The sequence below is a fragment of the Sardina pilchardus genome, chromosome 8, assembly GCF_963854185.1.
Source record: "Sardina pilchardus chromosome 8, fSarPil1.1, whole genome shotgun sequence".
Classification (NCBI taxonomy): domain Eukaryota; kingdom Metazoa; phylum Chordata; class Actinopteri; order Clupeiformes; family Clupeidae; genus Sardina; species Sardina pilchardus.
In genome coordinates, this window is record NC_085001.1 from 508,511 (window position 1) to 522,500 (window position 13,990).

At 45.0% G+C, this 13,990-nt stretch overlaps 1 protein-coding gene across 2 annotated transcripts in view; it reads left to right on the plus strand.

The window, feature by feature from the left end:
- Positions 1 to 602: 602 nt before the first annotated feature.
- LOC134088342 (TBC1 domain family member 10A-like) overlaps positions 603 to 13,990 on the plus strand; it is a 26,550-nt gene continuing 13,162 nt past the window's right edge. For both annotated transcript variants that reach the window (XM_062542257.1, XM_062542258.1), the window contains exon 1: positions 603 to 1,994. In XM_062542257.1, the coding sequence (XP_062398241.1) occupies positions 1,819 to 1,994 (176 nt within the window). In that variant the 5' untranslated portion in view covers positions 603 to 1,818. The remainder of the gene's footprint in view (positions 1,995 to 13,990) is intronic.

A 13,990-nucleotide genomic window follows, 5' to 3' on the forward strand; every position in this document is an offset into this window, starting at 1 on the left:
GGCTCATCTCCATCTCACCTATCCTATGGGCAGTGCAGCTATTCAGACTCACACACACACACATCTCATCTCCTATGGGCAGTGCAGCTGCCAGTCAGTTGAGCCTGGTCACCATTGAAGATATCGTGGGAATAGAAGATATCCTCACTGAGTAGCCTGTAGGTCTGACATGTGGGCAAAATATGTTCCTCTGTTGCTTTCTTCAATTAGTTGTGTGTTACTTTAGGTGTGCTGAAGCTGCGACTTAGTCAGAGACCCTGTAGGCCTAATACCTTATGTTGTATAAAACCCATGTGCAGGAAAAAACAAATACTAATGTAATCTTGAATTCCCCCTTGGGGATCAATAAAGTATCTATCTATCTAATGTTACAGCACTTTGGTCAGTGTTGTAAACGTGCTTTATAAATAAATATGACTTACTTATTTATACTTACTTAATATCCGTTTATTTACTGGTTTGATACTCTCTGCGCCTGAGCCCAAGACCCAGTGGCCCTTTGAGCACAATCTGTCCATGTTCATTCTGCTGGCCTGCTGCACCTCTAACACTATTCTGCTCAGTGCCTTTCGGCCTGCCCGGGTGAAGGGGACAGGCTTTCTGGTGCGCATGCGTGAGAGCTGAAGGCAGAACGGAGATTGAGGGAATTTGGAACTCGCTGACGAAGTGACAACACCTTGCTGACACATGGCGAGGCGTGTGTGAGTAAATAGCTACGATTCACCGGAAAAGTAGAAAGGATTTTGTCGCTGTCATCGGACTGCAATGTTGACGTTCCGCTCTGTACATTTTGTTGATCGTTTCACTAACGGGATGGACGGACTTCATTGAGTCAAAGGGAGCAACATGAAAACTTGTCAGACGACCAGCTTCCATAACTAGGAAACGGAATATGGACCAGGAAGGAAAAGCAACAAAAACGGCAATAGGATATCTGGCCTCAATAATTTGGAAAACCTACCTGTGGGCTTGATGAAGTACACCTTTAAGGATTGCCACTGCGTTGGTTATTAAGCGATCATTTTCCTTTCACATACCAAGTTTGCTTAGGAACTTGTTGCGAGAATACAGTTTTGGGAATTAACGATAACCCTGGCTGCGGTGCTAACGTTAGCAAGCAGTGCTAGTTTCGTAAAAAGTTAATAAGTTGTCCCAAAAATCATCTTTGCGAAGAGACCAAATGTAGGTCGGCTTTGGCTCAGTCATATTTTACAATAGCATGCACTTTATGAAACTAAGTTTCGTATAATGCGACACATTGGTTGTTGGTTAACGTATGCTATCAAAGTATTAACGTTAAACCAAACTACTTCAAATTTGGCCTGGAGTGCTTTCCCATTCCAGCTCCAATTGACATTAGCTATCGCTACCTTGCTAAGTATCTAAGGTTAAGTTTAAACTTTGCGCTTTGTGGACTCGTTATTGACAGCAATCGATTTGTTTCAGTTTTTGGATTAAAAGTGAAGAAATTAAGCATACATTTGCTTTAACTGGATTGGTAGAATATTTTGGAGAGTTGCTCTTAACCAGTGTTACATTTTGGTAGCTTGCCAGCCACAGGATAGCCTGCTAGCTAACATTAGCCTGCTAGAGTGGTGTTGGTAAGGACAGGGTATTCATTCATTGCACTAGTTTGTTATTTACATGCTAACTTCTTGTTAGCTATTGGATATGTCATTCACTGTTACCTCTCAATGGTAATTTGCCAGACTCGACGTTGTTCTGACTTAGATGAGCAAGAACAAACTGCATGCGTTTGCTAATAGTTAGCCTACTTGTTTACGAAATCTCGTTAAAAAAGTGTCGGGGCTGGTTGCGATGGCACGGATTGAGAACGGTCGGCAGCCGGACGCTGTGAGCATCCACACTGTTGGAAGTCAGTTTGATGAAGAAAGTTCCTTCGGTTCCGACTCTGAGATCAACGGCTTCGCCTCAGACCGACAGACGGATAAATATGGATTTATTGGAGGCGCCCAAAAATACTCCACCGAAAAGTAAGTGACTTGCACGCCATGTCCAACCCATTTCATTCCCATAGCAGTCATTGAGCGGTGCACAAGTGTCCAGTTATTTCAGCAGTTTGAAGCTTTGCGTGCCTCTGTTTAAAGCTCTCTCTAATAACTCTTGCCTGTTTGACCACTGTCACTGATAGGGAATTGTCATCAGTTTTGCAACCAACATGTAGCAAGTATTGCTTAAATGATTACATTAGACGGAATAGTGTGAAATGGCGAAAAAACTAGCTGCAGTCTTGTGACTTGTCCGAAAAATTCCGATGCAGCACTTTCCCCTCTGAAGTTTATGGCTTGTCAGTTTCCGAAAAGCCCTGATCGGAACTAGTGAACACACACTCTCTCTCTCGGTTATCGGAACTAGGGAACTAGAGAAGAAACATGCAATTTGTGTCGCAAAGTAACCTTGCCTTCATTCAGAATATTTTGCCCTTCTGTTTGAGTGAGTGAATGTATAAATAGAAGAAGTCTCTCTCCCTCTCCCTCTCTCTCTCCCTCCCTCCTTCTGTCATGTGGTGTGTGTGTATGGTCTGCGGAGGGAAGACTGTTTGCTTACACAAAACAGCTCAATGGAGCGTAGCTAGAGATAAAGGATGGTTTGGGCCAGAGGGATGTGTGTGTGTGTGTGTGTGTGTGTGTGTGTGTGTGTGTGTTTAGTTTGCAGTGTAGCTAGAGATAAAGGATGGTTTGGTCCAGAGAGACACAGACTGTAGAGGATCTCTGCAGATTAAGTAACAAAGCTCAGTGCCACATGCTGCCATGTAGAGTGTCATACTGTGTGTGTGTGTGTGTGTGTGTGTGTGTGTGTGTGTGTGTGTGTGTGTGTGTGTGTGTGTTTAGATTGCAGCGGAGCTTGTGGTCGGGCTGAAGGGCAGAACGCGTTCTTCTTATCTTATCTCGTCTCTCTCTCATCCGTTCCTCACCTCACGTGTGTGTGTGTTTGGGTTGGTCGCTTCCTTTACCCCCTCATCAGCTGACCACTGCACACACACACATGCTCACATTTACTGGCAGTCTGGCACACACACTCGCGCGCACACACACACACACACACACACACATACACACACAGACACAGACACAGACACAGACACACACACACACACACACACACACACACACACACACACACACACACACACACACACACACACGTCACACACACACATACTCACTTTTTGAGTGGAGAGCTTTTTTTTCTGAATGTTGATTCAGTTGAATTGATTTTTGAGGGAGTATTTTTGAGTTCTGTATTTTTGTATCTCAGCAAGTGTAAGTAGTGAGTCTTCTGAGGATGGGCTGTATCTCTGGTCACAGAGCAAGCTTATTCGTTATTGGAGCAGACTCTAGTCACATGACCAGATGTGGTGGTCAGCAATGCTATGTTTCAGTTGTCTCCTAAACGGCTAGTAGGCTAAGTATACGTATAAGTATATATATACTTTTTTCATCACGTGAGGGAAATCCAGTCTCTGCATTTATCCCGATTTTTGAATTAGTGAACACACACAGACAGCTCAAGGTGAACACACAGTGAGGTGAAGCACACACTAACCCAGAGCAGTGAGCTGCCTGCCCAACAGGGGTGCTCGGGGAGCAGTGAGGGGTTAGGTGCCTTGCTGAAGGGCACTTCAGTCATGGACTAGTTGGGGATCGAACCGGCAACCCTCCGGTTCCAACCTTGAAGCCACGGCTGTCCCAATGATTAAGGATTGCTACAGGACACGGCTGCCCCAGTGATTAAGGATTGCTACAGGACACGGCTGCCCCAGTGATTAAGGATTGCTACAGGACACGGCTGCCCCAATGATTAAGGATTGCTACAGGACATACCAAGCCCAGTTTGTAGCAAAGCATTACACAGTATTTACACAAGCAAATGTCATAGAAACAGCGACAGGTAAGCTGGACACAATTGATTTAGTGAGACACAAGTCAGACAGAACTGCTAATAAACATATATTAGCTATATGCATAGCTGCAGTGGTCAGTTTGTGTTAAGGAGCGCAGCTATCTTGGAAATTCAAATGCTCAGGGTTCGCACGAGCTGAGGAGTAGGGATGTGACTTCAGGGGGCAACTTCCTGTTAGTGACTCGGGAAAACAGCTCAGTAACCAACTCACAGCATAAGGCTACGGTTACACTGGCAAGTTGTGGAATGCAGCATATGGCTACGTACACTGGCAAGTCGTGGAATGCAGCATAAGGCTACGTACACTGGCAAGTCGTGGAATGCAGCATAAGGCTACGTTTACACTGGCAAGTCGTGATGCACAGGTCAGAGTTCTTGTGCACATCCAATCTTTTTGACTACCTGTTTAGGTCTAAGTGACCCATATCCAATCTTTTTGACTACCTGTTTAGGTCTTAAGTGACCCATATCCAATCTTTTTGACTAACTGTTTACGTCTAAGTGACCCATATCAGATGGTTCACTAATTTGCTTAACTCTTGAGACAACCCCTATGCACACAGGAGGGTTTGGTCACTGAAATGAAAGCAAGCATACAGATGGCTTTACATTATCATCATCGTTTTATAGCTCTATTTACAGATGGCACTGCAAACACAAGCTTCAGCTTACATTATCTCTCGATGGCTAGTTTCATAGCTTGAAGTCCACAGTTCTATTCTACAGTCCTCATTGCAGTTTTTGTGTCTCAGTTTTCACAAGATTTTGTATCATTATGATTTTTCAATTATTATAATGAACGAAGAGCACTGGGCACTGGAAAAGAGTCTTGAATGTGACCTAGCGTAAAGAACTGACCGCAGTGGGTGGTTGGGGATGTACATCAGTCCATCTCAAGGAAAAACGAGGAAAAACTCCCTAGAATTGGAAATACACATAGGAAGAAACCTCAGACAGATCCACGACTCAAGGACCCAACCCATCTGCCTAGGGTCAGTTACAGTACAGTAATGTCATTTTTAGAGTCAGAAAGTTGAAATAGTCCAATGGTAGGGAATAATTTGTCCATAGAGATTAGGAATTAATTGGTGAAGAGGTGGAGAGGTGGAGGAGTGGAGAGGTGGAGAGGTGAAGGAGTGGAGAGGTGGAGGGGTGAAGGAGTGGAGGGGTGAAGGGGTGGAGGGTGAAGGAGTGGAGAGGTGGAGGAGTATAGAGGTGGAGGAGTGGAGAGGTGGAAGAGTGGAGAGGTGGAGGAGTAGAGAGGTGGAGGAGTGAAGAGGTGGAGAGGTGGAGGAGTGGAGAGGTGGAGGAGTGAAGAGGTGGAGGAGTGGAGGGGTGAAGGGGTGGAGAGGTGGAGGAGTGGAGAGGTGGAGGAGTGAAGAGGTGGAGGGGTGGAGGAGTGGAGAGGTGGAGGAGTAGAGAGGTGGAGGAGTGGAGAGGAGGAGGAGTGGAGGAGTGGAGAGGTGGAGGAGTAGAGAGGTGGAGGAGTGGAGAGGAGGAGGAGTGGAGGAGTGAAGAGGTGGAGGAGTGGAGAGGTGGAGGAGTGAAGAGGTGGAGAGGTGGAGGAGTGGAGAGGTGGAGGAGTGAAGAGGTGGAGGAGTGAAGAGGTGGAGGAGTGGAGAGGTGGAGGAGTGGAGAGGTGGAGGGGTGGAGGAGTGGAGAGGTGGAGGAGTGGAGAGATGGAGGGGTGGAGAGGGGGAGAGGGGGAGGAGTGGAGAGGTGGAGGAGTGGAGAGGTGGAGGAGTGGAGAGGTGGAGGGGTGGAGAGGTGGAGGAGTGGAGAGGTGGAGGAGTGGAGGAGTGAAGAGGTGGAGGAGTGGAGGAGTGGAGAGGTGGTTGTGGAAAAAGGGTGCACGGCTCTGTGGAGGACGTGACGAAACCCAGACCTCTGAAATGCTCCACCCCAAGCGTGTGTGTGTGTGTGTGTGTGTGACTGTGTGTGTGTGTGTGTGTGTGTGTGTGTGTGTGTGTGTAACCTCAAGGTTATGTAATCTGGCTGTTTTCTCATTTCTTCATAGTTCAAACACGGCCTTTCTACCCAAGCTGTATGTTACACTGAGAGTGTTCCTGGAAGGCTCTGCCTGCATCCACTGACAATACTGTGAGCCAATGACTGGGTGGAACAGACTCGTGTGTGTGTGTGTGTGTGTGTGTGTGTGTAAAGATTAGTGTCCAGGAACAGGACATTTCTCTCTGTGTGTGATCGCTTTATGTTGGGACCTGTTTGGACCTACAGTAATGTGTTTGGATTAGAGACTCTGCTGCAGGCTCTAATGGATCAACATGTTCTTCAGTGAGACCGACATGTTAACATAATGTAAATTAGTTTAATTTGGATAGCGGTCACTATCAGTGTGTGTGTGTGAGTGTGTGTGTGTGTGTGTGTGTGTGTGTGTATTTGAGTGTGATTAGCCTTGCGCCCTGTGTGTGGTAATGAGCTCATTTTTTCCCTCAATTTTTTTTTTTCTGGTCAGAAATTCCTGTGCCAGGCAGCTCTGTCCAGCTTTTAGCAGAGAGAGAGAGAGAGAGAGAGAGAGAGAGAGAGAGAGAGAGAGAGAGAGAGAGAGAGAGAGAGAGAGAGAGAGAGAGAGAGAGAGAGAGAGAGAGAGAGAGAGAGAGAGAGAGAGAGAGAGAGAGAGAGAGCCCTGGTACATTTATATTTCTAACAACTTGCAGTCTTGCACATAATAAGGTAATAACCCCAATATGTGTAAAATAACAACAACAACTAGCCTGATATTGATACAGGACATGAGATATCAACAACTAGCCTGATATTGATACAGGACATGAGATATCAACAACTAGCCTGATATTGATACAGGACATGAGATATCAACAACAACAACTAGCCTGATATTGATACAGGACATGAGATATCAACAACTAGCCTGATATTGATACAGGACATGAGATATCAACAACTAGCCTGATATTGATACAGGACATGAGACATCAACAACTAGCCTCATATTGATACAGGACATGAGATATCAACAACTAGCCTGATATTGATACAGGACATGAGATATCAACAACTACCCTGATATTGATACAGGACATGAGATATCAACAACTAGCCTGATATTGATACAGGACATGAGATATCAACAACAACAACTAGCCTCATATTGATACAGGACATGAGATATCAACAACTAGCCTGATATTGATACAGGACATGAGATATCAACAACTAGCCTGATATTGATACAGGACATGAGATATCAACAACTATACTGTAAAACCGAGGCCTGGATTAAAGGTAACTGGTAATCTGCTGGTAATCTGTAAAACCAAGGCTTGGATTAAAGGTAGCTGGTAATCTGATGGTGTAGTGTAAAGCCAAGGCCTGGATTAAAGGTACCTGGTAATCTGATGGTGTAGTGTAAAGCCAAGGCCTGGATTAAAGGTAACTGGTAATCTATAATGGTATAGTGTCAAATCAAGGCCTGGATTAAAGGTAACTGGTAATCTATAATGGTATAGTGTCAAATCAAGGCCTGGATTAAAGGTAGCTGGTAATCTGATGGTATACTGTAAAACCAAGGCCTGGATTAAAGGTAACTGGTAATCTAATGGTATAGTGTCAAATCAAGGCCTGGATTAAAGGTAACTGGTAATCTAATGGTATAGTGTCAAATCAAGGCCTGGATTAAAGGTAACTGGTAATCTGCTGGATTAAAGGTAGCTGGTGATCTGATGGTGGATGAGGTGGGGCTCAGCATTATCTGCACTTTCTGTTACAGATTCAGGAAGTGAAGAGTTTTGTTGTTTGTGTGTTGTGTGACATGAGGTGTGTGTGTGTGTGTGAGTGAGACCGTAATGTGAGTGTGTGTGTGTACGTATACTATACGTGTTGGTGCACGTGTGTGTGTGAGAGAGCGTATGTTTGTGAGTGTCGGAGACAAAGAGAGAGAGAGGTCTATCCTGTTGGACTAGCTCACATTGGGTAAAAGCACTCCTCCCCATTGTCACAATTGACCTGGATTATGTAAGAGCCCAAACACTGTAGCAGAGAGGTGTGTGTGTGTGTGTGTGTGTGTGTGTGTGTGTGTGTGTGTGTGTGTGTGTGTGTGTGTGTGTGTGTGTGTGTGTGTGTGTGTGTGTGTGTGTGTGTGTGTGTGTGTGTGTGTGTGTGTGTGTGTGTGTGTGTGTGCACGCGTGCATGACTGAGTGGAATGTGCATTATGCCAGACTGCCAGTTTGTCCACATACATGCAACACTACTCCATCCTCTCTCTCTCTCTCTCTCTCTCTCTCTCTCTCTCTCTCTCTCTTATTCTCTCTATCCCTCTCTCTCTCCTCCCCTCTCTCCCTCTCTTCCCCTCTTTCTCTTCTCTCTCTCTCTCTCTCTCTCTCTCTCTCTCTCTCTCTCGCTCTTGTGTTACTAAGGCTTTGTCTCCCTAGGTTTTGTTTGCCTGTTCTAAAGCCCCACCCTTGCTGGTCATGTGGTTTTACATGGGAAGCATGGGGGCATTGAGGCCTCTCCTAGAAAATGCTGATTAGCTAGCCAGGCTAGGTGTGTGTGTGTGCGTGTGTGTGCGTGTGTGTGTGTGTGTGTGCGCGTGTGCGTGTGTGAGTGAGTGTGTTTTACATGAGAAGTATCTGGGCATTGAGGCCTCTCCTAGAAAACGCTGATTAAGAAAACAAAGCAAAACAGGTCTAGATGAACTAATTAAATATTTCCTGTATTTCCTAAATAAATTGCTGCTGCCACTATTTAATGCCACTAGATGTCACTATTTAGTGATATCAGCAATGTGTTGTTATAGTAGACCAATATTTCAAAAATAACATTTCAATAACCATAGTCATAATACCATCTTGAAATTTCACAGTCTGAAAGCCCATTCCATACTCTTTCTGGAGATGTGTTCAATTCATTGGTATAGCTTGTCATACCTCTGTAATGGGGAGATACAATATCATCCAAATTGATTATGATTATTTTTCGGTTTTGTGTTACAATACTTCCAACAAAAAAGCAATATAGACACCTCTTAATTACTTTTTCAAAAACAGCTTAAACACTTCTGTAGAGAGACATAACCATTTGCCAAACATTTGTTTATAAATTGTGTAATGGGGCATCCAATGTGTGTATCAATCATTATTCACAGAAAATTTGAAGTCTTCAGCTTGAAAACTTTTTGAGATAATGACATCTGAACTTTGCTGCAGATTTAGATGAGGGCGCCAATGTGCCAAAAATCAGAAGTGGGGTACCATGTTCAAAAATGTTTTTCTCTGGATGTATTAGGTATACCAATCTAATGTTTTGGCTAAATTAGTTTAAATGGTTACTCTTTAGATGATAAAAGTTTGAAGCAAATCTGAGATGGTCGAGCAGAAATGTTAAAATCCGTTGAATTGAGGTGGAATGACCCTATACTGACCTTAAAACAACCCTAAATGTTCACTTCCGAAAAGTGTGCAACTTACAGGGTGCTTAGTAGTGTTCACTGATGTTCCTAATCAAGTATGGTAGTGAAATACAGCTTCTGCTGTGTGTTATTTGCCGTTTTGTAAATCCAATAGCGAACAATGTAATTTACAAAATGCTAAATAACACGACAGAAGCTGTATTTTGCTACCATACTTGATTAGGAACATCAGTGAACACTACTAAGCACCCTGTAAGTTGCACACTTTTCAGAAGTGAACATTTCGGGTTGTTTTAAGGTCAGGATAACACATGCCCAAAGGAAGCCATTCTGAAGCTGGAGGAGATTCTAAATGAGCCAAATAGTCAAGACAGGAACAATCATCAGCATTTCGGTGTCAACCACCCAGAAAATGGGCTTAAAGTGTAAAATACTGAACATTAAGGATTAAAAATGTTAAGTACACACAAAATGTTTTCTGATTCATTTTGCATAAATCTTCAAATTAAAACCCAAATAAGGGTTTGGATGGTTGAAATATTTTCAAAAAATGCCTTTTTTCCCCAGGTGGGCCAACTTTGTATAAGAAGTTTGGCAAAAGGGAATAACTATGATGGCCAGTTTTAAAGCATATTTAGGCTACAGGCATCTCATACATTTGTTTTCAGGAAAAGAGAACACTTGCAAGTAATAAACTGATTATTGCGGGGCAGTTGGGCAGTGTGTGCTCTATAGCTAGCCAGACTGTGTGTGTGTGTGTGTGTGTGTGTGTGTGTGTGTGTGTTCTATAGCTAGCCAGGCTAGGCGTGTGTGTGTGTGTGTGTGTGTGTGTGTGTGTGCGTGTGTGTGTGTGTGTTCTATAGCTAGCCAGGCTAGGCGTGTGTGTGTGTGTTGTAGGCCGTGTGTGGGTTTTTTAGCTAGCCAGCCTAGGCATGTGTGTTAAGGCCTGAACACACCAACCCGATAATCGTCCATCGGCCAGTCGGGGGCGGTCAGGGACTCGAGTCTGTTTGGTGTGTCCCGTGCCGTCGGCAGTCGTCGTCGGCGTCGGGGCTAATTTTGGACAGTTTTGGCCGACTTGACATAGAGTCGGCCAGTGGCCGTCGGCCTCAATTACTAATCTGATTGGTTGATATTTCCCATTCACTTTTCGTTTACTGTGCTAATATTAGTTAGCAAGTTAGCTAGCTAGGTTAACAAGCGAAAAGTAATTCCGTGCCCAAGAGAGTGTTTCGTTGGCATCACACACAAGCAATGGCAATAAAATAATACACACTATATAATTATATTTATATTTTCTTATTGCTTAATCAGAGAAGTCCGAAAACTAGTGGCAATTAGTTCCGCGAATCCTGCATGATATCTACTCATCTACTCAGCTGACTGAAGCCTGCAGTTATGGGTAATGTATCAAACTTCACGCACGCGCAGAACGTACAATTGGCGTCAGCGTCGCTTTGGTGTGTCCAGTGGCACTTTTTTGACCGACCAGGGGAGACGAGAGCCCAACTGATAGTCTGACTGCTTTTCTGCCGACGGTCGGCCGGTCGGGTTGGTGTGTTCAGGCCTTTAGGCGTGTGTGTGTGTGTGTTATATAGTTAGCCAGGCTAGGCGTGTGTGTGTGTGTGTGTGTGTGTGTGTGTGTTTTATAGTTAGCCAGGCTAGGTGTGTGTGTGTGTGTGTGTGTTGTAGGCGTGGCTTGTTGGCCCTCAGGAAGTGGGTATGTCGGGTCGGCGGGTGTTTTTGTGGAAGTGGCCGCTGTTTGGTAAAAAAGAGCGAAAACTTCCTCTTGGACTCAGAGATTCCACCGCATGTGGAACCAAAGGTGTGTGTGTGTGGCCCTGGGCCTGCAGTCACAAGAGAGGAAGACGGATGTGTGTGTGTGTGTGTGTGTGTGTGTGTGTGTTTGAGGGGCAGAGAGTCGGATAGAGAGAGAGATGCTGTGGTGTGTGGGGAATGAAGAAAGATTGTGAGTCTAAGGTGTGTGTGTGTGTGTGTGTGTGTTTGAGGGGCAGAGAGTCGGATAGAGAGAGAGATGCTGTGGTGTGTGGGGAATGAAGAAAGAGATTGTGAGTTGGGTACTTACAAGGTAAGTAACCTGTAACCTCTAAGGTGTGTTTGTGTGTGTGTGTGTGTGTGTGTGTGTGTGTGTGTGTGTGTGTGTGTGTGTGTGTGTGTGTGTGTGTGTGTGTGTGTGTGTGTGTGTGTGTGTGTGTGTGTGTGTGTGTGTGTGTGTGTGTGTGTGTGTGTGTGTGTTGGCAGGATGAGCACAAGCATCATCCATAAAGCCTGAGAGAGACAGAGTTGTAGAACTGTAGGACACATAGAGTGTGTGAGAGGGACTGATCTATTGATGTGTGTGTGTGTGTGTGTGTGTGTGTGTGTGTTGGGGGGGGGGGGGGGGGGGGGCAGGCAAAGTGAGAGTTGCGCTAACTGGTGTTTCCTGTTTCCTGACACTGGGGGCATGGCCTACTGTAGCAGAACACACACACACACACACACACACACACACTGTACACACACACACACTGACTCATCACACACTTAACATGCACACAGAACGTGTGCGCACGCACAATCACACACACACACACACACTCACACACACACAACATACAAACACACATACTGACTCATCACACACTCAACACACAACATACAAACACTCATACAACCCTAAATCAGAAAGTGTTGGAAACGTTGTGTAAAATGCAAATAAAAGCAGAATGTGATAATCTGCAGATCTTGTGAACTCATTTACCTGCACAAAAAGCACAGACATCAAACCGAATGTTGAAAATGACATGCAAGACTATTGGAAAAGAATTCTTATTTGTCGTGGCGCCACCTATACCACCCCCGGGTTAAAGATACCCATGATGAGTATTGATCACTCTGTGTGTACATGAGGAGTATTGATCACTCTGTGTGTACATGAGGAGTATTGATCACTCTGTGTGTGCATGATGAGTATTGATCACACATGAGGAGTATTGATCACTCTGTGTACATGATGAGTATTGATCACACATGAGGAGTATTGATCACTCTGTGTACATGATGAGTATTGATCACACATGAGGAGTATTGATCACTCTGTGTACATGATGAGTATTCATCACTCTGTGTGTACATGATGAGTATTGATCACTCTGTGTGTGCATGATGAGTATTGATCACTCTGTGTGTGCATGATGAGTATTGATCACTCTGTGTGTGCATGATGAGTATTGATCACTCTGTGTGTACACATGATGAGTATTGATCACTCTGTGTGAGGAGTATTGATCACTCTGTGTGTACATGAGGAGTATTGATCACTCTGTGTGAGGAGTATTGATCACTCTGTGTGAGGAGTATTGATCACTCTGTGTGTACATGAGGAGTATTGATCACTCTGTGTGTACACATGAGGAGTATTGATCACTCTGTGTGAGGAGTATTGATCACTCTGTGTGAGGAGTATTGATCACTCTGTGTGTACATGAGGAGTATTGATCACTCTGTGTGTACACATGATGAGTATTGATCACTCTGTGTGGACATGATGAGTATTGATCACTCTGTGTGTACATGAGGAGTATTGATCACTCTGTGTGTACATGAGGAGTATTGATCACTCTGTGTGTACACATGAGGAGTATTGATCACTCTGTGTGTACATGAGGATCACACACACTTAAACACACACCACACACACTCATGCACACACTACACACACTCATACACACACCACACACACTCATACACACCTCACACAATCATACACATACTACACACACTCATACACACCACACGCTATCACACATACTTAAACACACACCACACACACTCATGCACACACTCATACACACCACACACAATCATACACACCACACACACTCATACACAGCATCCCAAGTCTCTCTGTCTGTCTTTCCCATAACAGGGTGTCTCCCAAGCTGATGACATCATAATTGGAAGGAGCTATCTTTGTGCCAAAAACTGGTGTGCGTGTGCGTGTGTGTGTGTGTGTGCGCGCGCGCACATGTGTGTGTGTGTGTGTGCGTGCGCGTGCTTGTGTGTGCTTTGGGTGGAACTCCAGACCAGAGTGATTATGACAGCAGGGGTTACTGAGTGAGGCTGGCTACATGTCTGTTCTATGTGTACATTCAGGTCTATTTAAACACACACACACACACACACACACACACACACACACACACACACACACACACACACACACACACACACACACACACACACACACACACACACACACACACACACACACACACACACACACACACACACACACACACACACACTCAAATTATAGGGCTGTTTCCCTTGAAGCCCGACCGCAGAGCTGAGGATTAAAGTGCACAGTAACGAGTGATCTCATATCAAAGAGCCTCTGGGTGGGAAAACCTCTCAACCTCTCTCCTTCTCTCTCTCCCCCTCCTCTCTCTCTCTCTCTCTCTCTCTCTCTCCCTCCCTTTTGCTCTTTCCCTATCCCCCTCTCTCTCCCTCCTCTCTCTCTCTCCCTCTCTCTCTCCCTCCTCTCTCTCCCCCTCTCTCTCCCTCTCCCTCTCTCTCTCCCTCCTCTCTCTCCCCCTCTCTCTCCCTCCTCTCTCTCCCTCTCCCTCTCTCTCTCCCTCCTCTCTCTCTCTCTCCTTTCTGTCCCCCCTTCATCCCCCT